This window comes from Molossus molossus, unplaced genomic scaffold (assembly GCF_014108415.1).
Source record: "Molossus molossus isolate mMolMol1 unplaced genomic scaffold, mMolMol1.p scaffold_m16_p_6, whole genome shotgun sequence".
In the NCBI taxonomy this organism is placed as follows: Eukaryota; Metazoa; Chordata; class Mammalia; order Chiroptera; family Molossidae; genus Molossus; species Molossus molossus.
The window spans coordinates 23,256,080-23,283,587 of NW_023425399.1; the positions used below are offsets into that span (position 1 = coordinate 23,256,080).

Consider the following 27,508-nt stretch of genomic DNA (forward strand, 5'->3'; position numbering starts at 1 on the left):
GTGCCCCGCCCCACATCCACATACACCCTAGTGAAAGGAGAGCAGGGAATAAATAGTGTGACCTCAAGGGCCCTGCACTGTGGGGAGAAGTAGACCACAGGCCTGGGAAGAGGAGGAGAGGAGAAAAGGGGAACTGGAGGTGGGGACTTGAGAAGCCCGGTGGAGACTCCCAGTCCTCTAGCTCAGCACTTAGACTCTAACCTCTCCTGTCTCTCAGGGATGACTGTCTCTCTCTATCTTTCTACCCCTCCCTCTCTTGTGTCTGTACTTGTGTCTCTCTCTGTATATTCCTTTTTCTCTCTATCTCTGTAGATGTCTTTATTTCTCTATTTCAGTGATTCTAACTTTTTCTGTATACTACATGCATGCATGTGTGTGTGTGCTTGTCTTATCTCTGTCTCTTTATGTCTCTGCCTCTATCTCTGTGTGTGTGTTTCTGTCTCTTGTTATGTCTCTGCCCCTCTTTGTCTCTGTTTCTGTCTTTTTCACTGTCTCTGTCTCTTTACATCTCTGCCTCTATCTCTTTTTGTTTCTGGTTCTGTAGCCCTCAGTTTCACATCCTATCCCTCCCCAGCCTCCACCACTCAGCACATGTGGGCTGAGGGTCTCACTCAGTCCCTTCCCTCCCAACTCCTCACCCCTGGCAGCTGCTCAAAGCTTCCCAATCCTCGCCTCTCCTGCCCTCCCCTCTGGGGCCTTGGAGGAGGGGGGCGAGGGAGGAAGGGAGGGCAGCCTGGTGGGCCCACCCCTTTTTGCCTTTCCAGGCTGGGAGGCTGGGCTAGTAGGCCTTTTAACCAGCCTGGGCAGGCTGTGCCGGACACCAGCCCTGGACGCAGTGCCTGGCTCCCGTGGTCCCGGCAGCCGCCAGCCTGGCCAGCCCGGCCAGCCCAGCCAGCATGCAACAGCAGCCCCCACCCGGGCCCCTGGCCCCTGCAGCCGAGCCAACCAAGCCCCCCTACAGCTACATAGCCCTGATCGCCATGGCCATCCAGAGCTCCCCGGGGCAGCGGGCCACACTCAGTGGCATCTACCGCTACATCATGGGCCGCTTCGCCTTCTACCGCCACAACCGGCCGGGCTGGCAGAACAGCATTCGCCACAACCTGTCACTCAACGAGTGCTTTGTCAAGGTGCCCCGCGATGACCGCAAGCCAGGCAAGGGCAGCTACTGGACACTGGACCCCGACTGTCATGATATGTTTGAACACGGCAGCTTCTTGCGCAGACGCCGACGCTTCACCCGGCGGGCAGGTGCTGAGGGCACCAAGGGCCCTGCCAAGGCACGCCGAGGACCCCTCAGAGCGACCAGCCAGGACCCAGGAGTCCCCGACACTACGACTGGCAGGCAGTGCCCATTCCTGCCAGAGCTGCCAGAGCCCAAAAGCCTAAGCTTTGGGGGTTTGGTGGGGGCCTTGCCAGCCAGCATGTGCCCAGCAACCACCGATGTCAGGCCCCGGCCATCTGCGGAGCCCAAAGAGATGCCCACGCACAAGCCTGCAGCCTCAGGGGAGCTCCCCATGGCCACCTCATCTTCCTCATGCCCAGCATTTGGCTTTTCTGCCAGCTTCTCTGAGGCTGAGAGTTTTAACAAGGCCCCCACACCCATTTTGACCCCTGAGGGGAGCATTGGGAGCAGTTACCAGTGCCGGCTGCAGGCCCTGAATTTCTGCATGGGCACCGATCCAGGCCTTGAACACCTCTTGGCCTCAGCAACCCCCTCCCCTGCACCTCCCACTCCTCCAGCCTCACTTCGGGCCCCGCTGCCTCTGACAGCTGATCCCAAGGAACCCTGGGTTGCAGGCAGCTTCCCTGTCCAGGGAGGCTCTGGCTACCCATTGGGGCTGACCCCCTGCCTATACCGGACACCTGGAATGTTCTTCTTTGAGTGAAGCCAGCCTGGCCTGGGGCAGCCTCTGCAGTGCCCCTGCCACTACACCCTCCAGGCTGAGCCTGCCTCTAGGATCTGGGGAGCTCTCAAAGGACCCGGGTCTGGCAAGTCAAGAACAACCGGGACCGGAAGCAAGATCGGAGTGGTGAACACTCAACCAGCCCCAGGGCCTCCGGACAGACTTGGGGTGAGGGGAAGAAGAGTCCCCTTGGGATTTACTCTGTGGCTCTCAGGGCCAATAAAGCCAGTGTGATGATGAGGGTCAGCTTGCTGGATGGTTGGGGGCTGAGGGCTGCGATGCCTGGTTCTGTGTGGGGTGGCTGTGGTTGTGAGGTTGTGTGGCAGGGGTGAGAGACCCTGGGTGGAAATATTCCACATGAGGACTTCTGCTGGGGACTTTCTCAGGGAGTTTCCCAGGAAAGCAGAGGAAGGGGGAGCAGGAAATGGGATAGAGAGGAGGGATGCAACCATGAGAGTACCAGGCAGGGAGTGAGGCTAGCCTGGCCTGAGGGGCCAGCTCTCCAATCCCAAACTCTGTGACTCAGCTACCCCCATCACGAGTGGTCAGAATAACCGACCATTTGCGACATTTATTCCATCTCATCAAATCCTGTGTGGTGTGGAATAATATCCCCATTTTACATTGGTGGAAACTGAGGCTTGGAGAGTTTGGGGCTCCTAGCTCAGACTCCAATGGCACGAGAGTGGCAGAGAGAAAATCAGAACTAGGTCTGTGTGCTCTGCCCCCAGCCCCTGGCATGCAGTTTGAGAGAGGACGCAGGCAGCACGTGGGGTGGAAGCAGAGCTGGTGGTGTCCGGTGTCCGGGAGAAGCGCGGGCGTGGGGGTCAAGGCCAGTGACAGGAGGGCACTGCTCTGCCTTTCAAGGCTCAAAGGGCAGGCACTGATCCTCGTCTGGATTTCCCACACGAATGGGGCCTCTCTGAGTCCACAGCCATCTGAGCCGTCCTGCTGATTCCTTAAGAAAGCGTTTCTCTCGTGGCGGAGAGGAGTGGCTGTCTTGGGTACAGATCAGAAGTGACAGAGCCCTCGGGGAAGCAGGATAAATGGGTATATCGTGGCACCCATCAGAGGAACGGACGAAAGGTCCTGAAACCTCACTGTCCCCACATCCCCTAATACCAGAGTTGCTGAGGCATCCTTCCAGAACCTCAGTTCCTCCATCTGGATCATGGGTACAGGGAGAGAAGAGAAGGGCCAAGGATACTGAGGAACCCCCTCTCTGGTCTTTGGTGTAGAGGTCTGGAGGGTCTTATGTCCCACAAGGTGACACCCAGGGGGCTGGAGACCCCTTCATCGGGCAGGCAGCCCAGTCCCCTCCAGAGCCCCTTCCTGGGCAGGCAGCCACACCAACTTCAGTCTCTGCTGCTCCCTCCTCCCTGAACAGGTCCCCTGGGGCCTGGGAGGAAGCGAGCCTGGCTGGACAGCCCCAACTGTCTGGTTCCCACAGACTCCAGAGCCAGGGTGGAAAGGGGACCTGCAGGGTGGGGGCTGAGTGAGGCCAGAAGGGGTTGAGAAAGTGCCCAGCCAGCTGTGGGGCCCCTCCCTACCATGCTGGCTGGACCCCAGCCTGGAACCCATCAAGTGATGGGGAGAAGGAAAGAGGGTCTGCCCTGTCGCATTTGGGCAGCCTCACAGTGGACAGGGGTGGAGAGAAAGGTCCCGTGTGGGGCACGGGTGAGGAGAGGGGAAGGAGGCTCCTATGTGGGTTTGCACAATGGTGTGTGCCTGTGTGGGTCAGTATGCCTCAGCGTGTATGTGTGATGCACAGAGACAGACAGTTATAGAGACCAGGACAAGCAGATTCAGAGGAGGGTTTTTTTTTTCTCAGTTGGGTCAGGGAAAGAGGCCTCTGTTAGGCACTGTTCCCTGTGGTGCATTCCTGTGGAGACCTGGTGACCCCAGTCCCTTCCAAGCCTGTGTCCTGAGCTAGTAGGAGGATGGGGAGGCCGGCCTGCCTCAGGGAGCCCAGGCCTCTGCATCTGGCCAGCCCTCCTCTGAGGAGGTTTAGCTTCTGAACTGGGGTGCGGGCTTGGGGAGAAGAAAGCTGTGCCCCTTGCCCACCCTTTGCCCTGGGGAAACATGCAGAGTCACCTACACCCAGGAACACAGACTCAGCTCTGGGCATGACCCCCTGTCCACATCCCTCTCTGGCTCCCAACATAGCCAAGAAGTGAAGACAGGCCCCCCTCAGCCACAATCCCCAAGCAGGACCCTGGGCTCAGTGCCTGCCTTGGACTCGCTGTACAAGACTGGACCAGTGCCCACCTCTCTGGCCCTGATTTCATTCCCTTAGCCCCAGAGGGTGTGGGGGAGCAGGGGAACAGCCTGACTTTTTGAGTCTGGGTCCCAGAGGAGGGTGTGACCTGGGGGATGATCTGGAGGGGATCTCATCCCCAGAGGTGCTGGACCAGGAGGCCCAGACATCATGATCTCATGTTGCCCTCTGCTTGCTGCCCAGCCTGCGGACCCCACCCACTGGGCCTTCTGCCCTCACATTCTTTCCATGACCAACAGACACCCTCTGGCTCCTGCCTGGCCACCCCCACCTGGAGGGTCTGGACAGCGCTTAGCAGAGATTCAGAATGGCCAAGCTGGGCCGCCCCAGAAAGTGCCCCTCAGCGTAGATGGTGAGACAGAGGCCAGAGAAGGGAAGTAACGTTCCCAAGGCCACCCAGCAAGGCCGACGCAGGACTGTCTTTACTTATCCATGGTTCCCCTCTGCTGCTTTAAGCTCTTGTGGGACAAGGGCCACCCCATCTGCCTCTGCTTCAAGGAAGGACCCTTTGCACTGCAGACTTGTCCGAAGGGGATCAAGGAGGGGATCACAGTTCCCACTCCTCCTCCTGGAAGTTTAGAGCAAAAAAGGGTACAGAGTGGCCTTGCCAGTGGTATTTCAGAATATTCCAGTGTTTAATCACAGCAGCTCAGATTCTTGGAATATCAGAGCTGACAGGGCATATCCTGCTCGATTTCTGAATCCCCTCTGCACCCTGTAGTGCCTGTCATGTGGGCTGCAGGAAAAGAAAGCCCCCTGAGCTCAGAGGCAGCCCTGCCCACCCCTTTGGCAGCTCCAAAGGACTGTCGGGAAGTTCATCACCTGCTAGTCCTTTGGTTTCGGCTCTCCCTGCCCCCAAGGAGGCCACCCCCACCCACAGGGCTGGGCCTTCCTCAGAGGCTCCTCCACCCTCCACATCTTATCTCCCCTCCAGCTCTCCGCCCACCCGTTTCCTTCCCTGGTTTCTGGCATTCCATTGCCCAGAGTTCAACACTCCTTCCCACACCCCAGGCAGCCCCTGGGCCAGGGGTGGGGAGACCCTCTCCCTCGGAGGGCGGGGCACTCAGAGTCACCAAGTGATGAGGAGGAAGGAAAGGGGAGGTCTTGTCAGCCAGCCTGGCATGTCCGCCTGCTGGGAGTGTACAGAGCCCAGGAATCCAGGCCTGGGCCCAAACACCTCCTCCCCACACAGGCTCCCACCTCCCTAGAGGCCTGGCTGCCAGAGGCAGTAGGTGTTGCGGATAAGGGCGAGATCCTCGTCCTGTCGATTCTTAGCTGTGTGACCTTGGGCGAGTTGCTTCCCCTTTCTGTGTTTGTCTATAAAATATGGACATTAACAGTACCTACCCCCATGGGGTTGCTGTGAGGATTACATAAATTCATATTTGCAAAGTGCTTAGAACAGAGTCTAGCACACGGAAACTACAATGCAAGTGTTTGTTGAGTACCGTAAATAAATGTTTGGGCCCTGGGGGCATGTCCCCTTAAACTGACTTCCTCCCAAGGAAAGGTCAAGCTACTGTGGAGGTGGAGGGATGCAAGGGAGGAGAGACTGTTATATATACAAGGCTTTAGATTTAACTCCTGGCATCTCCTCTTCCTTGCTGTGTGACTTTGAGCTAGTGGATCCACCTCTCTGAGTTCCAGTTTCTTTATCTGTAAAGTGGGGTTAATGATCCCAACTCCCAGGACAGGTATGTGGGAAAGCCGCACACCTTGTGTACAATTCAGTCAATGACAGTAAAGTTGGAACATAGGACAGCTGCTCGAGAGGGCCTTGTACCCTCAGCCAGTCCTCTCTGCCCCTTCCTTTGCACGTGGCAAAACCTCCATCCCAGTAGGTCTGGAGGTGCCTAATCCTCCATTCCTGCCCTATTGGTAATTGGCTGGTAACTCAGGGAGGCAGCTGGTGGGGCTGAAGGAAGCATTTCCAGGCTAAAAACAGGCCAGACTCGGCCAGAGCCCTGCCTGGTATTCCCTGGAAAGACCAGGGCTGCCTGCTCCTGACCACAGTCCTTAGGGCACACTGAGCTCTTGTACACAAAGGAGACTCTCATCCTCCTGCTCCAAGTTAAGACAACCAATTCTCTTAGGGTACAGACTGACAATCCCCAGAAGAGGGGGTAGTGGGGGAAGGGAAGAAATAAACCACAGAACTTATATGTATGTATGCATAACCAATGGACATGGACAACAAAACTGGGGACAGGGCGGGGGGGGATGGCGAGGAGGGTGTCAGTGGGGTAAAAAAGGAGAAACATCTGTAACAAAAATAAAATCAAAAAAATAAAATATTTAAAAAATAAATAATAAATAAATAAAATAAAATAGGAAGTAAGAAAACAGTCACTTAAAACCTAAAAATTAGTCCTGGCTGATTTGGCTCAGCGGTTAGAGTGTCGGCCTGTTGTCCAGAGAGACCCGGGTTCGGTTCCCGCTAAGGGCATGTACCTCGGTTGCAGTTAGTCCCCGGCCCTGGTTGGTTGTGCGGGTGGCAGCCACTCGATGTGTCCCTTTCGCGTCGATGTTTCTCTCTTCCTCTCTCTCCCTCCCACTCTATCTGAACAAAAAATGGAAAAATGTCCTTGGGTGAGGATAAAAAAAAAACAAAACCTAAAAATTAAAATTAACATTATTTTATAATATATGCTAAATAACAAAAGAAACCATTTAAAAAAAAAAAGACAACCAGTTCTCTGGTAAGTTTTCCACCTCTAGGCCTTTGCACTCTCTGTTCCTCCCACCTGCTCACTCGCCCCTGGCTGACTTCTCCACTTCCAGAGCCCAAGTCAACCATCACCTCGGAGAAGCCTCTCCCCCCCCCCATCTGACTAGATGCCCCTAGATTATTCTCTTTCTCTGAACCCTATTTGTTTCCTCCATCTGGCACCTACTGTAATGTAGAATTATGCATTTCTGTTGTATTCCCTTTTTAGTGTGTTTCTGCCTAAGAATGTAAGCTTCAAGAGGCAGGGGTGGGGTCTGCCTGAATCGCTGTATCCGCTTCCTTAACCCAGGGACCAGCACAGAGCAGCCCTCAGTACAGGTTTGCTGAGTGGACAAATGGAGTCGTGGTCACCCATTCATCTGTTGCCATGGATTGAATCTCAGTAGCTCCCTGGCCCCCTCAGAGAGAGTGAAACCCAAGTCCTTAGGGGCCGGCGTGACCTGGCCTTGCCTCTTCTTGCCCTCCCCTCACTCCAAACAGCCTTCACACTTGCTCTTCCTTCTCCTAAAACAGTCTTCCAGGAATCTCCTCAGGACTCCCTCCCTGGGGCCCTCAGGTCCTCAGAGCAGCTGTCCCTGACTACTCATGAAGTTCCGTGAGGCCGATGGCTGCTTGGACCCAGAACCTAGAGAGAGCAGTGTCCGGAATACAGTAGGAGCTGGAGAAATGGCTGTAGGATGAACGTGAGGTCAGCAGCCTGTGCCGGCTCTATCTACACGTCTCATGTAACTTTTGTTCTGGCTCTGGGAGGCAGGTACAGTTATTACCCCATTTCACAGACAGCAATCTGAGGCTTAGAGAAGATGAATAAATAGACTGGAACCCTGTTCTGTCTAACCTGCACCTAGTCTCTGTCACCAGCCTGTCTCCCAAGAGGGGCATGAGGACCGCGTCTCCCTTCTGTCCCACAGTTCTCGCAGCCTCTCAGGCAGACATGGCTCAGCCTCCCTCTGGTGTCCCTGTCTCCAATCTCTTTCTCCCACTCACTGACCGCCCTGGCTGCAGAGATTCTTCTGAAGCCCAGATCTGACCATGCCCCTTCTTTGCTCAAAACCCTTCCATGGCTCTCTATTGCCTCGATCCAGCCTGGCATTTGAGGTCTTGCCAACTCTCCAGGCTTATCCCTGCTTCATCAATGCAGAAACCCTACTGAAATGCTCCAAGACAAGCTTGTTCTCAGCTCCAAGTCTTTGGACATGTGACTCTTCTGCCTGGAGCGCCCTCTTCCCTTGATCTGGAAAAACCCGCTCCCATTTGCTCTCAGCTTGGTTGTCACTTTCACTGGAAAAGAAGCGGAGTGGTGTCTTCTTCATACCCTTCCAGCTTCACTCTTAACTGGGGTTTCAGAGGCTCTGAACTCCCCAAGGGTGGGGACCATGACTAATTCATTTCCAGACTCTAGCTTGGGGCCTGACCCAGAGCAGGGACTCAACAATTAGCCATGAAGTGATTGGATGTGTCGGAAGTCAGACTGCTGGCTTGGCATCCTTGGAACCCATGACTGGACCATAAACTGCCTCAGTTTCCTCATCTGTGTAATGAAAATACCAGTCATAGGGTGGGGATGTAATGAGTTCATACATGGAATCACTTGGTATAGTGCCTGGTGCTTGATGGATAACGCCCATCAGAGTGAAGGAAGGGGCATGTGGTGGGCAGCAGCACGAGGGGGAGCTTGGTCCAGGTGGGCACATCTTTCAGGACAGCACTGGCTGATTCATACCCTCACGGCAGCCCTGTCACTGGCTGAGTCTTTTCCCACCACTGCCTGTTGGGTCCAAGGTGGCCAGTGGAATTCGAGGCCATTGGACACAGACAGGAAAAGGCAGCGTCACCAGCCCTAGTGTAATTCAAACCAGATGCAGCCTCAGACCCATGGGGTGGTCACTGTGGGCTTGGCCAAGGCCCAGAGGCAGGAAATAGTCTTGGAGGAACGCTCTCTGGGCTGGGACCAACCGGGAGGAGCTGTCCCATTGAGGCTGTTAACCCTTCTTAGCCCACAAAGGGGGCCCAGGACACTGGGTAGAGGAAGCTTGTGTTCTGGCCCCAAGAGGCACAGAGCACCTTGTAGGGAAGGTCACAGCATCAGCAGTGTGATGGACACCTTGCAGGAGGAGCCCACAACCCAGGCACCATGGCGGGCAGGGCACACCAAGCAAGGGGCAGGGGACAGTCATAGCCTAGCAGCTGGGACTTGCAGAACCCCAGGCCCAGAGCTTTGGCCCTGGCCCTGGCTCCAGCCAGCAGGCCCAGCCTAGGGTTCACTCCCTCCATCAGGGTGACTCCTGAGGTGAAAACGCGCCCCCAACCCCCACCTCTAGGCTGCCGGGGATGGGAGCTCTGGGGATGGTCAGCCCCATTTTAGGGGCTGACACCCCAGCGTTTTCCTAGGCGTGCTCTGTGGCCCTTGAAGGGAGCAAAATCTCTCTGAATCCCCATTTTCCCACTCATCTTCTTACCTCCAGGGACCAGGAAACCCCAAAGGAGGCACCTAATGAATCAGAGCTTTTCCTAAGATGTACTCCTGGGAGGGGATGGGGGTGAAGACAGTAATCAGCCCTGTTCCACGGTTCTGGGTGGGCTTCCTACCCAGGGCATATTCAATTTCTATGTAGCCTTGGTCAAGTCACTTTCCCTCTCTGAACCTGTGAAATATGGTGAATGAGCACCCAGTCCTATATCTTAATTGTCACCATGGCCCTAGGAATGGTAGCGGAGAGCAGAGCTGAGGTTTTCACGTTATAGAGGAGACAATTGAAGCTTATGCTGGGAGTCGGGGGTCCTGGGTTCTAGTTCCGGCTGTGTTGTCCCTGCCGAGGGGCTTGCCTCGTTTTGGCCTCGGTTTCCCTAGCTGGATCCAGGCCCTGAATCTCTGCTCTCACTGGACCTCATTTCCTTCTCCCCCCACTTCACATCAGTGACTCATCCCTCATCATCACGCTGTGTGGCCAAGGCTCAGCCTGGGTGGGGGCCAGCGAGGCTGAGAGAACGCAGAGGAAACCACAGGCCTGGCCCAGCTGGCAGGTGGCGGCAGGCAGGCAGGGATCCACAGCCATGAGCGCCTTGCCCACACACACATCTCCCACCAAGAGCCCAGCTAGGCTCCCCAAGTCTCTCCAAGCCATGCAAATCCCACCAGGCTCAGACTCCAGAGTCACCAGCCCCTTGTGGCACCTGCTGCAGCAGGACTTTGCGCCCACCTGCTGGAAGAGGGTAGAGGTGGCGGTGAGGACCCTGGTCTCACCCAACAGATCGATGTTCACAGAGGCAGGGGTGGGAGGGGGTGAACTGTCAGGGTCTCAGTCTGTGGGCAAGTCCACGATTCTCAGGAAACAGGCAGTGTAGCAATTAAGAGCGTGGGCTCTGGGTCCAGACTGGGTACAAATCCTAGCTCTGCCACTGACTAGCTATCTGATCCTGAGCAAAGGGCTTACTCTCGCTGAGGCTTGGCTTTCCCAACTGAGCAATAGACACAACAAAACACCACCATGCAGGGTCACCGTGAGGAGCTGATGTGACCATGAACACTTGGAGCTGGGCCGGGTCTGGCACCCAGCAGGTGCTCAATGCATGTGGAGTGCTGTCTGTCATTCCTGCTGGAACCTATAGACATGACTCTAGCAGGTAGACCAGCTGCCCCACTTCGGTCAGTCCCACCTCTGGTTCAATGTCCTCACAACTAGAAAGGCTGTACCCTTTTAGGGTTAAGCCCTCCTGCCCTGCTTTCCCAGCAGATGGAGCCCCCTACTCTGCACTGCAGGGCTGTGGTGAGATGGGTTGTGGCCCAGCAGAGAACAGCTCTCTCCGGAGGCTTCCCAGGAGACCCCATCACGGCAGGTCCAGCAGACTCTGCTCTCTGCTTACGCCTTACTCTGGTGAAAAGCAGGGTGGGCTCATGAGCAGAACCCTGCTCTGGGAGACAGAAGAGTTCGTTTCCAGCTCCAGCTTCTGACTGGTTGAGTAGTCTTCAAGTTTCTTCCCCTCTATGAACCTCAGTTTCCCCCTCTGTAATAGGACTAATAATAATATCTGCAGCATTACCTTTCTGTGAAGAGTAAATGAGTTAGCATACACACAGTGCTTCAGTAGAGCTTGGCACATAGTAATCACCCAATAAATATTAGCTGGTGCTGTGACCTCCCTCTCACAGATGAGGAAACTGAGGCACAAAATAGAGAAGCCACTTGCCCAGATCATGCACTGGGCAGTGTGGCTCCTGAGGCTGCACTGGTGACCATAACTCCGTGAACTGACAGACATCGCTAACATGTCTGGCCTGCAGTAGTTCTCAATGAATGGGGGTCGTCTGTGACTTCATCTGAATGAATGCAGAGGGAAGCAGGCCACATCCAACCTGTACATTTATTTACAAGGCACAAGCTGAGAGCAGGCTGGGGGCTGCCCCAAGGCCTTTGCACTCCTCCTGGGCCTGCTGAGTCCATTATCTGAGCCCCATGTGTGACCCCTGGGATGAGGGCCCAGAGCGGCTGGGCTGAGCCAGCAAGACCCTCAGGCAAGCTCGGGGGTGGTCTCCCATGTTCCCCAGACCCCACCTGCCCCCCTTCGCCAGGCCTGGGCTGGGTGTCCTCTCTCTCACTTGGAGTTCCTGTGTGTTGGTGGTCAGCAAGGAAGGTGGGCGGGGTTGGACCTGGCCAGATGGTGTGTGCTGGACCTTATCTGTTGGGTGTGGGGAGGCGGGCGGGGCACGCAGATCCTCTTTCACAAAGCCTGCTCTGTCTCCTGGCAGCTGGGCCTCAGGAATCAGCTTTGCTGCCTTCCTTCCTGGCCAGGAGCCTCCCATCCACAACCACGAGAGCCCCACACATGGGGACCCCTAGCCCTCTCACTTCAGCTAGGAGCAAGCCCAGGCCAGGGGTGCCCAGGTGGGACCAAGCAGGGGTCACCAGGGCAGCAGTTCCAAGAGGGGGAGCCGGGGAGGAACAACGGGCCTGCGGCGTCTGGGCTGTGGCTGATGTGCCGGAGCCTTGTCTGCGGAGGCGATAGCAGGATGGATTCAGGCCACATCCAAGGCGGCTCTCACTGGGGAAGTAGTCACTGTGTGGGGACGTGGGGGTGTGGGGAGCCCCGAGCCTCCCAGCCTGGCGAAGCCTTATCCTGGCCAGCCCGCCCTGGGGTCTGGCTCGTCTGCTCTGGCCTCTGGGCTGTGTGGCCTCAGCCTTGGCCACCATGCAGCTGCTTCCAGGCCTCAGCTGCTCCCGGGGCTCAGACCCCCAGAGCCATCAGTGACCCTGAGCTGCTGATCTTCTTGAAGCGATTGGCAGCGCTGACGGCAATGAAGTTTTTCTGTGGGATGATGGAGAGCGAGCCCAGTCAGCATCAGGTCAGGGAGAAGCTATGGGACAGCTGAGTGTCTCCTCAAGTCCCCTTTATTGCAGGAGGGCCCGATGCCAGGGCAGGTGCAGTACTCAAAATGGCCACAGGAGGTGCCCTGACACTGCGTCCTCCAGGATTCCTTCCTCCATTCAACATATTTGTCAGCAGACTATTGCTCTATCAAGTGCTCCAAGTAAAAGATAAACTCCTCACCATGGCCAACAAGTCCCTCCACACCCTGCCTCCCGCTCCTCTCTGAGCTCATCTGCCAGCCCCCTTGATTCTTCCACTCCATCCGTACTGGTTTCCTACCTGCTCCTCACACTTGCCAACCATGCTTCTACCTCGGGCCTTTGGACTGGCTGTTCCCTTTGCCTGGGACGCGTTCCCCAGGACCACACCGTTCACTCCTCACCTCCTTCGGGTCTTTGTTCACAGTATCCCTCTCGGTGATGCTCCCTGACCACTTATTTAGAAGTGTGACCTCTCCTCTGGCACTCCTGACCACCCCTATTTTATTTTTTTGGTACATGCCCCTAGCAGGAACCGAACCTGGGACTCTCTGGTCAATGCTCCAACTGCTGAGCCAAACCGGCCAGGGCCACCCCTATTATTTTTTCTAGAGCCCTTCCTTAACCCTTTAAATATCTCCCAACCCCTCCCCCTAATGTAAGTCCACAAACACTGAAATCCTCGTGTCTCGTATCCACTGGTGTATCCCCAGTGCCTAGAAGTAGTAGAGGCTCAATAAATATTTGTAAAATGAAGGAAGGAAGCCTGTGATGAGGACAGAGACATTTTCCTGAGCCCAAGCCCCAGATGGACACCCCTCCTCAGGGTGGAGGGGGTGGGTGGAGGGTCAGGAGCCAGCCCAGGACAAAGGGAGGAAAGCCAGGACCAGGCCTGGTGGACAGAACCTGCCAAGGCAGGGCTGGTGGGGCCCCGGATATGGTGCCAGGAGCTCTTTCTGCCTTGCAGCCCCTCCCTCCTCCCGCCCCCAGCCCAGTGGTACCTTCCAGCGTCTCTTCATGAGGTATTTCTTAAGCAAGATCTGGGACTTGAGGCGTCGATTACAGCGCTTGGCTTTCTCTGCCAGGTTGTTGAGCCAGGGGTGAGCAAGGCACTGGGCAGCACTCATGCGGGCCCTGTGGGGAGGGGGCAGCATGGTGAGGGTGGGTGGCATTCCCACAGGCACTGGAGCCCAGCTGGCCTTCCAGCCAGTTCCCACCCTGCCTGCACACGCATGCACTGGGCTCGCACACAGTGGGTTCCTGTCTTGTGGTGAGCCTCACCCCTGGTCCTTGACGATGAGGTTGGAGACAAAGTCTTTGGCCTCATCCGACACAGCCTCGAAGGTTTCCTCATCAAAGTACCAGTTGCTGGATAGAACATTATTTAGGGTCTCTGTGTCATCATCTCCCAGGAAGGGGGAGAGGCCACTCAGTCTGGAGGGAGGGGATGACAGGGGGCAGGGAGGTGAGATTAGAGATGCTAAGTCACCTTTGAGGGTTTGGGGGGTGGGGATAGATCCTAGGAGGCAGCACCAGGTGCTGAAAAGACCCCCAGCCTCTCATGTGGGACAGACCTGAGTTTGAATCTGGCTGGGTGACCTTGGGCAAGTCACTTCCCCTCTCTGAGCCTCACTCTTCTCATCTGTAAAATGGGCATAATCATCCCAGCTTCCCAGGGTTACAGTGAAGAAGAGGAACGGTGAGTGCACAAAAAATGTCCACTATCCCTCTGCCCCCACCCTGGGATGTCAGAGATCTGCTGTCCAGAGCCCTGGGTTGGGATGCTGTGCCTTTAGGGGCCTCAGTTTCTTCATTTATAAAATGGGTACAAAGTTCCCCTTTCTTGGTTCTCCCTAGCACTCCCAACACCCAGCAAACCCCTGACTGAGTGAGTGAGGAGGTGAGACCACCTCACCAGGATCCAAGGCCAGTCTCGGCCTCAGCTGCCCACCCAGGTGCCCCAAGTCCAGGAACACCATGCTCCCTCGGGGCTCACAGCATGTAGGTGATGACCCCCATACTCCACATGTCTGTCTTGTCGGAGATTTGGTCGTAATTCACCACCTCAGGTGACAGGAACTCTGGAGTCCCAAAATTCACCTTCAGCTTCTCATTGGGATTATACCTGGAGGTGAGACCAGACACTCAGAGTGCAGCTCCCAGTCTGTTCCCACGCCCCCTACACCCCTCCTTTGCCCTCTGCCCTCCGCAGAGGCTTGCCATGCCCTCCCTCCCACCCCAAGGTGGTACCTTCGTGCCAGGCCGAAGTCAATGATCTTCACCAAATGGCCGGTGGTGTTGACACATAGGATGTTCTCTGGCTGAGGAGAAGGGGTGGCCTGGATTGGCCTCTGACCCGGTTTACCCTCCCTCCCTGTCAGGTCCACCCAGGTCCCAGGTCCAAGTCCCCGGGTAAGAGGCTGGCTCAGAGCCACCACCAGGTACATGGAGAAAGGAAATGCCAGCTCGGGGCTCCCAGAGGCCTCTGGGAACAGAGGGCCTTCACGCTGCTCCTGCCACACTCTAAGGGGTGTTACTCTTGTCTCCCCAGTCAGGGATGACGGCAACACCTCCAGAACACCAGCCCTGTGTCAGTCACTTTGCCCATGTTAGCTTCTCAATCCTCCCCACCGCTCTACGAGCAGAGACCGTCCCCTCTCCATGCCCAGTTCACAGCTGAGAAAACTGAGACTTTGACACAGAAGTGACTTAGTCACCCAACAAGTAAGTGATAGAACCAGGACTTGACCCCAGGACTGTCTGTTTCCAGTGCCGGTCCCTTGATATCACTGCCTGCCGCCAGCCAGCAAGGACCCATAGTGTGCTCTACAGGGTAGGGTTGGGCAGACAGTCTGCTTGTGAGTTGATTCCTCCAGGGCAAGTATGGTCTTCTCTCAGCCCCCTTGCTCCCCACCCTCAGTGTCTAACAAAGACACCCATAGGTGCTCAGCCAGGGCTCCCAGAAAGAATCCTGTGTCCCAAGCACAGGTGAGCATGTTAATGAAGTAACTTTAAGGCTAATCCCTCCCCACTCTGGGTCTCCATCTCTCTTTTTTTTTTATCCTGACTGAGGACATGTTTCCATTTTTTGTTCAGATAGAGTGGGAGGAAGAGAGAGAGAGAAACATCAATGTGAAAGGGACACATCGAGTGGTTGCCACCCTCACGACCCAACCAGGGCCGGGGACAAACTGCAACCGAGGTATGTGCCCTTAGCGGGAACCGAACCCGGGTCTCTCTGGACCACTGGCGGGTGCTCTAACCGCTGAGCCAAACCAGCCAGGGCTCCATCTCTTCATATAACACAAGGACACAGGAAGAATCGGGTTATAGGGCAGAAATATTTTAAGTAGTTGACAATGGTCAAAAGGCAGGAGATTTGCCCAGATGGTGTTGCTCAGTGGGTTGAGCGTTGACCCATGTCCCAAGAGATCTCTGGTTCAATTCCCAGTCGGAGCACATGCCTGGGTTTGGGGCTTGATCCCTGGTGGGGGGTATGCAGGAGACAGCCTACTGATTTCTCTCTCATCGATATTTCTATCTCTCTCTCCCTCTCCCTTCTTCTCTATCTAAAAATCAGTAAAACATATATATTTTTAAAGGCAGGAGATTTTACACACACACCCTGATTTCCTGATTTTCAGCACATCCTGAAATAGCAGAAGCCCCAGCCCCAGCCACATAACCATGCGCGGCTTTAATGAGTTGCCACTGACCCCTGAGTCTGTGAAGGTCTCCAGTTCCATCCTGACTGGCCCTTTAACCCCGTTCTGTTATTCCTCTGGACTCTGTGGGCATTTGATTGGAGGCCACTAATGACATACTTCCTGAAGGCCATTTTCCAACTGCTGCATTCACTTAGAGCAGGGCACTAAGGACTTTAATAGCTTGACCTGGTGTCCCACCAAAACAGGGAAGGAAAAGAAAGGTCCCAGGGTACAACCCTTTGGGGAAATGAGAGACTTAGATCTCTTTTTGGAGGACAGGAGACTTTCTGAGAAGCCCCAGCCTGGAAAATGGTTCACCCAACTTACTTCTGATGAAAAACGTATTGCTATCCTGAAAAGGCACATTTTAGGATACAGAAGATTAAGGCTGAGCTTCTTCCCAGGGCACTGCATTTTCATTGAGGTCCCTGCCCCACCCCATATAAATTGGCTTTTCCTGGGGAATGGGAGACTCCAATGACATGGGTGCCATCCAGAAACTCAGGGGCCACCCTTACTTTTTCTCCCCCAACCCCTCCCCAAACCCTGTTCAAACTATTGGCAAATCAGAATGGCTCTATTTTCAGAAAGCATCCATCGGCTAGCCACTTCCCATCCCCCCACTGCCACTGGTTCCAGCCCCACCATCTCTCTCTAAGCTTATTACAACAGCCTCCTAAACTCCCTCTGCCATGGTGGCCCCATTGAAACCCATCTCCTTATTACATCTTTTCCTCCTCCCTGTCAGTGGGGATGATAACAGGACACCGGACCCAGTGGGCTGAGCGGGTGGGGTGTGCACCCTGAGCAGCATCGGACCCCTGATGAGCTCAGGACGTGTGTAGCCAGCAGCAGCTCCCTGGCCTGCTTCCGCCCTCCACTGCTCTGGTCTTTGCCCACTTCCCCAATTTCACCTTGTATATCTCCCCGTTGTTCTTACGTTCTTTTTCATCATGCTTTTGACAGTTTTTAAAGATCTATTTATTTGGTTATTATGTTATGGATGTCCGTTTCCCCCACTAGCCTGCAGGCTCCATGGGGCAGGGTGTGTCCTTCCTCATCTCTATGGTAACGCCCACGCCTCACCCAGTGCACAATAGCACACTAGCAGGTACTCGGCACATAATTATCAAATGAACCAATGCAAGTACCATCCACCTTGCCGATGGGTACTAACCCACCTCAGTGTGCCTATTTTCTCTCTATTCGCCTGGCCACTTACCCTAAAAACATTAACACCCGCCATAAGAATGGGGACTCCCTGGCTCTCATGTTGCTCCTGCCTGTCCCCCTCCACAGCTGAGGTCACTGAGCTCCAGGCAGCCACTACCAGTTGATCAGAAAATCTATTGCTTCCCCTAACCTGCTATGTGCAAGGACCGAGCAAGGTCAGAGGAGGGATATAAAACAGCCTTTCAGTAAACAGGTCTGTTAGCACATTCCTTGTGTGTGTTGCTGCACGGACACTATACTTACTGATTTGTTCTTCTGACTCGCCTCCTAGAACGTACGGCTCATGAGGGCAGGCATTTTGATCTAGTTTGTTCGCCCCTGGATTTCCACCAGCTAGAATGCTGTCTGGCATGGAGTAGGCCCTCAATAAATATTTGTTGAGGAAATAAACAAACACTCACAGTGTCTTTCAGGGCCCAGGTGGAGCACATGTCTCCACCTCTGAGCACTCCCTGGAACTCAACATACCCGGTGCTTTTGCAACACTTATCACTGTAGTAAGATCTATGTGGGAGGCACCGAGCTTGGGGTTCAGAGGGCTGCAAAAGACACTTTCAACAAGTACCTACTACTTAGTATCAGTCTAGAAGCTCCAAAGAGCAAAGACTAAGTCTTTTTTTGTTTTGTTTTCTGTCTCGTTCTCTATGCCTGGTACTCAGTGAGTGTTCAATAAACACTTTATGAGTCTATGTTGGAAAGAGGGATGGAGGAAGAGAACTAAAGTCAGGGTTGGGGGGATGGAGGGATGGATGGTTGCAACACTGATGTCAAGTGGTCAGATGCTGCTCCGGACCCCTCCCAGGAGGCCCCAGCCCCAGTACCTTGAGGTCCAGGTGCAGAACCTGCATCTCATGCATGAAGAGGATCCCGTCGCAGATCTGCCTGACAAACACCATGGTGTCCACCTCGGTCAGCTGATAGTCCTCATCCACAATCCTCTCGAAGAGCTCGCCGCCCTCGATGCTGCATGCACAGACCCCTCTACAGGCTGCTTCTGGGCCTCTGGCACCCCACCCGGCCCCCTGCCCCCACTGCTGGCACTCACTACTCCAAGAACAGGATGATGTCGTGTGGGGTCTCGATGGCTGCATAGAGCTGGATCAGATTGCGGTGGTTCAGCTGGTTCATAACCTCAATCTCAAGCATCACCATTTCCTGGGGACCAAGGAAGTCGGGAGGAACCATCTAAGTGTCATCACTCCCTGCCCTCCATACCTGCACCCTGACCAGACCTTGCCCAGACCACTGCCAGCCTCCTCGCTGGCCTTGCCTCCTGTCTCTCCCCACACCCAAGCCTGAGTCCTCACCACCCCAGTCCTTCCTGGTGGGACGCCATTGCTTTGTGGTTCCTCCCCTCCTCTGACTGAATACTGGCATCCTAGGGGCCCAGTCCTCCCTGCCCTCCACCCTCCCTACACTCTCTCCCTGGGCATTCTCCTCACGCCCACGCCTAGACAATTCCACCCGAATGTGGTCAGTCTCTAAACACATGTCTCCACCTCTGAGCACTCCCTGGAACTCAACATACCCGAATCTCCAACTGCCCAAGTGCCCTTCCCCTTGGAGGTCTGACAGGCATCTCAATGGTCATGTCCCAAATTCAGCCCTGATGCCACCCCTCCCCCACACTTGAGTTGCCCTCGGCTTTCCCCTTAGCACCAGGTGTGCAGGACTAAAAGTTAGGAGCAACCCCAGATTCTTCTCTTAATCTTGCTTCCTCACACCCCACATCCAATCCATCAGTAAACCTTCTGACTCTACCTTCAAACTAGGTTACAGATCTCATCACTTCTCACTTCCTCCACCACGGCCTGCTTAGCCTACGCCACCATTATTGTCACTTTGAGAAAGTCTGCAAGCCAGCGGTCACATTGGCAGTTTGAAATCAGCTATGGTAGAAATATTTACACCACGGAAATCAGCGAATGCTACAAACGAGCTGTCCCCCAGAACACCTTATCACCACCCAAATTCCTTCCTCTCTCTCCTTATCCCATTCCTTCATTGGTATCTCAGCTGACACACGTTCCTCAGGAGCCTGACCTCGCCCCACTGTCTGAACGGCCCCTGTCAGCCCCACACTCCCCGTTTCTTTTTTTTTTTTTCTTTTATCCTCACCCGAGGACACTTTTCCATTTTTTGTACAGATAGAGTGGGAGGGAGAGAGAGGAAGGGAGAGAGAGAGAGAAACATCGACGTGAAGGGACACATCGAGTGGCTGCCACCCGCACGACCAACCAGGGCCGGGGACAAACTGCAACCAAAGTACGTGCCCTTAGTGGGAACTGAACCCGGGTCTCTCTGGACCGCAGGTCGACGCTCTACCGCTGAGCCAAACCGGCCAGGGCCACTCCCTGTTTCTTACCTGCCTTTCTTTTTCTTCTTAGCACTTCTCAGTTCCTGCCTGGGTTTGTTTTTGGTTTTGGTTTTGCTTTTGCTTTGTATTGCGTTTTGTTTTTTAGTCGTCTGTTTCTCTTCTCCAGCATGTCAACCCATGAGGGCAGGGACTCTTAGTTCACTGCCATTTTCCTCGCAGTGAGTGGCACAAAAACAATTGCTTGGTAATTAATTAATCAATAGCTGCCTCCAGTAAATTTACACAGCAATATGGATTGAGCATCTACACTGAGCCAGATGCACGACAGAGGCCTGGGGACCCAGCAGTCAGTAATATGGATCCAGGTCCTGTCAAGTGGAAGGGGCAGAGCACACAGAAAACACTTGCCTTCCCAAGTGCTTGGAGCTATGACGGGATGCAGGGCTGCAGCCGTCCAGAGCTGCTTCTCTACTCTCTCTGGGCTCCGGGCCTCTGCATGTGCTGCCGTCTCTGCTGGAATGCCCACAACCTCACTCCTCTGTCTCCCGTCAGGGGTCCCCAGCAGTTACCTGCTATTTCTGGTGCTCAGGCCTCTCCCCCCACAGTCCCTCCTTCTCCATAGTGTTCATTTCGGAGACAGCCAGTCTAGGAAGCTTCCCTGACCCCCAGGTTGAAACAGGAGCCTCCTTGGCCCCCTCCTCATGACCCCTGTCCTAACTTTCCCGAGTTACAGCTCTCATCACACCAGGTGGCTAGTTAGTTCATCACCACCTCCTCACACACCCTCGCTCCCTGAGAACCTCTGCCGGCCTTCCTTCCTTCCTTCCTACCTTCCTTCCTTCCTTCCTTCCTTCCTTCCTTCCTTCCTTCCTTCCTTCCTTCAACAAGCCCTGCTCTCGACCTCTTCCGAACCAGGCCTGGGCTGGGGCTGGAGGCAGAACTCTGGACCAGGCCCGTCTACCTTGGTGTTCCCTGAGGGTGGGGACCGCATTTGCTTTGCTCTGGACACCCAGTGCCCAGCACGGGGCCTGGCCCAGAGCCTGCACTTAGCAGTATTTGTTGAATTGAACAAAACAGAGGGCATGAATATCCTGTGCCAGAAGGGGAAGTCCCCGGGATGCGTTCACTAACTGTGGTGTCTGATTTACGCTTAGGGGCATCAGGCCCCAGTGGCAGGGCTGTCTGCCTGTCCTTTTTTTTTTTTTATCCTCACCCGAGGACATTTGTTCATTGTTTGTTCAGATAGAGTGGGAGGGAGAGAAAAGAAGAGAGAGAGAGAGAAAAACATTGACGTGAAAGGGACACATCGAGTGGTCGCCACCTGCACGACCCAACCAGGGCCGGGGACAAGCTGCAACCGAGGTACGTGCCCTTAGCGGAAAATGAACCCGGGTCTCTCTGGACCTCAGGCCAATGCTCTAACTGCTGAGCCAAACGGGCCAGAGCCATCTGTCCATTTGGACAGACACGTGGGTAGAGGGAAGTGAGAGCCCCCCCCCCACTCCAAAGATCCTCCCTCTCATATAACAAGCCCTCACTCCCAATACCTTGTCTTTGGGTGTCTGTTTTTTTATGACCTTGGCTGCCAACTTGAGGCCTGTGGCTTTCTCTGTGCAGGTACAGACTGCTCCGAACTTGCCACTGGGGAGAGAAGAGGCTGGGAGTGAAGGTTCCCAGGGGCAAGGGCTGAGGGGGACTTGTGCTGTGCCCATCTGGGTCCCCGCCATGAGATGGGGACACTCGCCCAGCTAGCCCTGACTCCCTCCTGAAGCTGTACTGCTGGGACAATGGCTGAACCACACAAACTGTGGGTCCAGGAAGGGCAGGCTGATCTGGAGGGTGGTCTCTGATGTGACAACCTGAGGCTCTGGACCCCAGGGAAGGAAACCATCAGAGCTTTTTACAAAGCAGAAATCACCTTGAGGGGTCAGTGTGGTGCCTGAAACTGAGACAGACAGGAAAATACTGTGTACTTCCTATAGGAAATACTGAATGACCGATGATGTGTCTGTGTGAGTGACAGTGACATGATTAGACATCAGTCACATGACAGCTTGCACATGACAGGTGCAACCACTGGAAGCAATTGTGCCCATGTGGGTCATGCCCAGTGGGGTGTGGCTGGGCCTTGCAGGGAAGATGTAAAGCCCCAGGGGGTTCGATGCTTTCCAGGGACTCAGGGCCCAGCTCTCACCCGCCCAGCGCCTCCTTGGAGTTCATGCTGAATTGACTGTTGACGTTCCCGGTCCTCAGCTCCACAATGCGATGGGGGAAGGGGGCCGGGGGTGGTGGGCAATCATCTGGAGGCAGAGCAGAGCCATCAGTCAGTGCCAGTGGCTGCTGAGGATCCACCGTGGCCCCACCGCCTCCTGCCCCCAGAGAAATTAGCTGAGTGATACCTGGGAGACAGCTGGTTCCCGGACAGGGGCTAGGGGGCTCACTTTCCAGTTTAAGCTCTGCCACTACCATACACAATGGTCTTGGGAGGCCTCTGCCTCTGACACAGGGAGGCTCACCTGCTCCCGGCACCACAATAGGGATGGTCCATTGGACTACTAGGACCCTCCCAAGCTATCTGCATTTTCATTGAAGAAAAAGGGGCAACTGTAATGGTGGGGTGCCAGATAGGGGTTATTATGTCCGATGGGGGAGGTGATGGGATCTGCCTACCATCCACTCAAATAACATCACAAGCTGGCCAGAGCTGTGGAATGGGTGTCTAACCTGTGCAAGGCCCAGGGGCAGGAGGGGTGGCTGGGTGGGGGCTGGGAGTAGAGGCAGGGACGGAGTTTGGTAGGGAGAGGCTGCCACCTAGTGACAACAAGAGGGAACAGGGGCCCTGGCAGCCCACTGTCTGAACCTTCGGGAATAGAAACCTCTTTATAAATAGCAAGGGTGGCAGGGAAGCCGGGCTGGTGATAAATCAGACAGCCCTTGGAGGTTGTTCAGGTCCCGTCACTGTGAGGATGTGATTTCTGGGCGGGGCGGGGCGGGACGGAGGTCTCTGCTGCTACTCAGGGGAGGAGTCAGGACTCCTGGCTGCCGCCCAGCCGCCAGGCCCTCCCAACCTGTCTGGGTGGCACTGTGCCGCTTACCAGGCAGGCTGGCGAGTCTCCCTGGGCACCTCGGCCCAGGGGGGAGGGTGTCAGGACACTTGGGCTCTCCTGACCCCATCTCACCCCACCCCCAACCCCGCTGCACCCTTGCCCAAATCTATTCATCTACTCGCCAAGCTCAAGCATGCTCAGTGGCTCCCTGCTGCCCTCTGAATAAACCACAGGCTCCTTGTCTGATCACCAGTTAAGGCCATGCCACAGTCCTACCTCATCTCACGTGCCCAGCTTCTTTGGTCACTACTTCCACCCACAGACACCTGTGCTCCTCAGCTCATGAACCGTCTATAGCTCCCATGACCCTTCCCTCCCTGTCCACCGTGTAGTTTAATTACCAAAGCCTGGCATTTTAGTCCTACAGACTGACTTCAAATTCCACTGTCCGGAGAGTTGGTGTTGCTCCAATAAGCTGCCTGACTTTTTTCAAAGCTCTATTTTAGCCGAAAGTAAAAGAAAATCAAAATTGGACTCTAGGGTCAGGCTGTCCTAACAGGTTCAACTCCTACCCTAGCTCTGGATCTGGGGGCTCCATTTCCTTTCTGTGAGCCTCTGTTTCCCACCTATCAAAAGGGTCTAGAAGCTCATATTTCCTAGAGTGTGTGACACTTAGATGACTCAGCCTGGGTGAGACATGGCTCAGAGCAATCCAGTCCTCTCAATGGGGCAGACTTAGGGATCCCCCTTCCCTCTTCTCTCAGCCCCAGGCAACCCCAAGCCCACACCTCCCCATGGCCTACCCAAAATCTGGAAGCAGTCCTCCTCCCTGGCTGTGGGACAGCGGGCCTGCCCCACCTCCGATCTCTCCGGGGACACAGCCTGGAACTCGATCCCCCTCGAGGTGTCCCCTTGCACCTTAGCCTGGCCAGTCTGGCCTGGAGCCTTCTCTTCTGCTTCCTTCTGGCTGCCTTCCAGGATGTTTTCCCCTCCTTCTGCTGCCTTGGCTGGCTCAGGCTCCATGGGGCTGGGGGTCACGGGCACCCCTTCAAAGATGAGCTCCGATGCCTCATTTGGGGGCTTCTCAGCCAGCAGGTTCTCGGGACTAGAAGGTGAGAACACAGAGGTGATGCCCTTAGCAGCCACAGCCCCATTGTGGCCTTCAGCAGGTCTTCATGCTTCCAAAGCCTCATCTGTTCTCTGGAGCTAATATAACCCTGCCCTCCCCACCCCAAATGCAGGGGGTAATGCATCCAAATTCTCTTTATACAAATTTAAGGGATGCTAATACTATTATAAATGACTGTGGTCATTATCTTGACTATCAACACACTCATAGATAATTATTAACTAACTATGAATAGGATTGTTGGTATGGTTAATCATTATGTGGATATAATTAGGGAGATAATGTAGCACTTGATTCATAAAAATGGTGTCAATGCAATTGATATTAATATAAAATTTAAATTGATATGTTAAGTGTTATTGTGGTTTGTAATATATCATTAATGACCTCATTAATGTGATTAGCGATCAGGTAAGTGTAATTGATTACATCATAAGACTGATGCTTTATTATGAAAAGTATTAGTAAGTTATGAAAGTATTAGTAAGGATCTACCAGTCTGCTATTAGTCATCTTTCCATGTTATACTGATTGTTATACTAAGAAGAGGGGTTATCCTTTCCTCCTGACGCCTCGGCTCCATCGTTGGTTAGACCCAAGTTCACAGAATAAGGGGAAGTCTGGACCACAGGTGTCTAGAGAAGAAGAGTTCCACCTGGGCTTCTCTGAGGACCTCTCCTACCTGACAGTCCAGGCTTCTATGAAATTCCTGGTTTATGCAAGGGGACAAAGAGGTACGGCCAATACCCAGAACAGAAGTCGCTGAACATCAGAACTACCCAACCCACCAGTGAATGTGACGACAATGATTCCCAGGACAGAGGAGCTCAGCATCCCCCCTGAGGACAGAGTCCAGGACCCCTCCAGGCAGGGGACATTCACCTGGAGATGACGGCAGGGCAGCTGGGGCTATGTAGGAAGGCCAGTGAGCCCCTCCTGGCGGCTTCTTGGCCCTCTGCTGCCTTCTTTCGCTCCTTGGGTTCTCCAGGATCCTGGCTGCCCGAGGCCTTCTGATCATCGTCATTGGGCTTCTTGACACTGGCCTCAGCTGTCTGGGTCTGCTGGGGCAGGGCTGCCGGCTGGCCTGCACTGCCCTCCGCAGGCCTCCCGCCCAAGTCGCCTTCTCCCTCCAGATCCTGGCTGCTAGTTGAGGGTTGGGCCAGGGCACCATCCCCTTTCTCTGGGGCAGGGGCTTTGGCACCTTTCTTCAGGGTAGGTGAACCAGATTCTTTCTTTGGGTCTGGGGGGCCAGGTTCTTTCTTTGGGTCTGGGGGGCCAGGTTCCTTGTTTGGTTCTGGGGGGCCAGGTTCTTTCTTTGGGTCTGGGGAGCCAGGTTCTTTCTTTGGGTCTGGGAGCCCAGATTCTTTCTTTGGGTCTGGGGGGCCAGGTTTTTTCTTTGGGTCTGGGGGGCCAGATTTTTTCTTTGGGTCTGGGGGGACAGGTTCTTTCTTTGGATCTGGGGGGCCAGGTTCCTTGTTTGGTTCTGGGGAGCCAAGTTCTTTCTTTGGGTCTGGGGAGCCAGGTTCTTTCTTTGGGTCTGGGGGGCCAGATTCTTTCTTTGGGTCTGGGGGGCCAGGTTTTTTCTTTGGGTCTGGGGGGCCAGATTTTTTCTTTGGGTCTGGGGGGACAGGTTCTTTCTTTAGGTCTGGGGGCCCAGGTTCTTTTTTTGGGTCTGGGGAGACAGGTTCCTTCTTTGGATCTTGGGGGACAGGTTCCTTCTTTGGGTCTGAGGGCCCAGATTCTTTCTTCGGGTCTGGGGGGACAGGTTCCTTCTTTGGACCTGGGGGTACAAGTTCCTTCTTTGGGTCTGGGGGCCCAGGTTCTTTCTTTGGGTCTGGGTGGTCAGATATCTTCTTTGGGTCTGGGGGGGCAGGTTTTTTCATTGGGTCTGGAGGGGCAGGTTTTTCCTTTGGGTCTGGGGGGCCAGGTTCTTTCTTCGGGTCTGGGGGGGCAGGTTTTTCATTTGGGTCTGGAGGGGCAGGTTCTTCCTTTGGGCCTGGGGGCCCAGGTTCTTTCTTTGGGTCTGGGGGGGCAGGTTTTTCATTTGGGTCTGGAGGGGCAGGTTTTTCCTTTGGGTCTGGGGGCCCAGGTTCTTTCTTTGGGTCTGGGGGGGCAGGTTTTTCATTTGGGTCTGGAGGGGCAGGTTTTTCCTTTGGGTCTGGGGGTCCAGGTTCATTCTTTGGATCTGGGGGGCCAGATTCTTTCTTTGGGTCTGGGGGGACAGGTTCTTTTATTGAATCTGAGGGGACAGCTTCCTTCTTTGGGTCTGGGAGGTCAGGTTTTTTCTTTGGGTCTGGGGAGACAGGTTCTTTTTTTGGGTCTGAAGGGCTAGTTTCCTTCTTTGGGTCTGGGGGGCCTGGTTTTTCCTTTGGGCCTGGGGGGCCAGGTTTTTTCTTTGGGTCTGGGGGGCCTGGTTTTTCCTTTGGGCCTGGGAGACCAGGTTCTTTCTTTGGGTCTGGGGAGTCTGGTTTTTTCTTTGGGTCTGAGGGTAAAGTTTCTGTTTTTGGGTCTGGGGGGTCAGGTTCTTTCTTTGGGTCTGGGTCTGCAGACTCATTCTTTGGGTCTGGGGCGGTAGGCTCATTCTTTGGGTCTGGGGCGGTAGGCTCATTCTTTGGGTCTGGAGGGCCAGTGTCTTTGTTTGGGTCTGGGGGGCCAGGGTCTTTCTCTGCAGCTTGGGCTCCTTCGCCTGCTTCACTTTTAGGTGCCTTGTCTGTAGAGGAGGTGAGACACCCGTCAGAATTCACCCTCCTCCCCCTCTCTCCCTAGCCAGGCTGGCCAGAGACCAGCTCTGAGCCCTGGTCCCCACCAAGGCAACAGTTTGTAAATGCTTGTCCCCCTGAGCCTCTAGGGCCACTTGATGGGCTCTAGAGATGGGTCACCGGGATCTCAGAGGCCTATACAGCGGGCTTCTAGTCCTCTGGTGGGCTTAGATGCCCCTCCATCCCTCGCCCTGTATTTAGGTGCCGTCCATGACAGCTTCACATTTTCCTAGTCTCTCTGGGGAAGAACTCATGGGAGCTCCTGACCCAGCCCAGCCTTACCCAGAGAGAATTCTGATTTCTGAGTCTCCCATGCACCATACAAAGAGGCCTTGGGCACAGAACTACCACTGAGGAACTGGCCCAAATGTGGATTCAAACACCCCTTCCCAAGCTCCTCCCTCCGTCTCCTGCCCAGCTTGGCACCTGTTGATGAGCTCTGGATTCCCAGCTCGACTGCTCCGTTTTCTGTCGCCATGAGGTAGGGAGGCGTACGCTTCTGCTTGTCTATCTCAAGTCTGTCTAGCTGCAGAAAGAAGCATGAGGTGTGTCAGGCTGTCAGATTCCTCTTCTTGTCAAGCTGAGAGGAGGCCAGGGACAGCTGGCCGAGGGGAGAGAGATACCTGGAGCAGAGAGGGGCAACCTGGTGGCCGTCTGTTTTGCAGCGGCTGCCCAGGAGCAGTCCTGGGGCAGTTGTAAGGGATCGAGCTGGGTGGGCAGAGGCGGAGGCAGGGGCGCAGGCGGGGAGGCGGGGACGGAGGAGAGGATCTCTTACACCAGGGGCCATGCAGCTCGGACTGCCACCACCTGTCACTCTTGGCCCCCATTCAGAGGACACAGCATTCTTCCCACGGACCGACTGGGGGGAGAGTGATGTTGGAACAAGCAGGAAGAGAAAAAGGAGGGGGCACCTGGGGCCCCAGGGGAGCAACCTTTCCCCAGGCCTTGGCTTTAACGGGATCAGGGAGGGGGCCTGGAAGAAGAGGGGCTCTCAGGCAGGGCTGAAGGGCAAGACTATGCGCAGGCCGGGCCCTGGTTTGGTCCCTCTGTATGCCACA

General features: G+C 54.9%; 2 protein-coding genes across 2 annotated transcripts; one reads left to right on the top strand and one right to left on the bottom strand.

The window, feature by feature from the left end:
- The first annotated feature begins 810 nt into the window (after positions 1–810).
- Positions 811–2,150, top strand: FOXS1 (forkhead box S1). Its single transcript, XM_036245697.1, has one exon. It carries the CDS (start codon positions 897–899, stop codon positions 1,887–1,889), a length of 993 nt encoding a protein of 330 aa, XP_036101590.1. The 5' UTR covers positions 811–896; the 3' UTR covers positions 1,890–2,150.
- A 9,106-nt stretch (positions 2,151–11,256) lies between these two features.
- On the bottom strand, positions 11,257–27,126 carry MYLK2 (myosin light chain kinase 2). The gene is made up of 13 exons (XM_036244834.1): positions 26,877–27,126; positions 26,318–26,401; positions 24,574–25,000; positions 23,366–23,667; positions 21,710–21,815; positions 21,063–21,156; positions 18,244–18,353; positions 18,020–18,161; positions 14,509–14,579; positions 14,255–14,383; positions 13,540–13,692; positions 13,260–13,392; positions 11,257–12,217 (listed from the first exon to the last, which is right to left on the bottom strand). Exons 1-13 carry the CDS (start codon positions 26,926–26,928, stop codon positions 12,137–12,139), a joined length of 1,884 nt encoding a protein of 627 aa, XP_036100727.1. The 5' UTR covers positions 26,929–27,126; the 3' UTR covers positions 11,257–12,136.
- Positions 27,127–27,508: the final 382 nt, after the last annotated feature.

What these genes read in the sequence shown, in the direction of transcription:
- FOXS1 (XM_036245697.1), top strand. Translation starts at nt 897, where the DNA reads ATGCAACAGCAGCCCCCACCCGGGCCCCTGGCCCCTGCAGCCGAGCCA.
- MYLK2 (XM_036244834.1), bottom strand. Translation starts at nt 26,928, where the DNA reads ATGGCGACAGAAAACGGAGCAGTCGAGCTGGGAATCCAGAGCTCATCA. An exon ending in TGCCCTGCCGTCATCTCCAG is followed by an intron (nt 23,668 to 24,573) that starts GTGAATGTCCCC and finishes CTCACCTTCTAG; the next exon opens with TCCCGAGAACCTGCTGGCTG. An exon ending in ATCATCCTGTTCTTGGAGTA is followed by an intron (nt 18,162 to 18,243) that starts GTGAGTGCCAGC and finishes CTGTGCATGCAG; the next exon opens with CATCGAGGGCGGCGAGCTCT.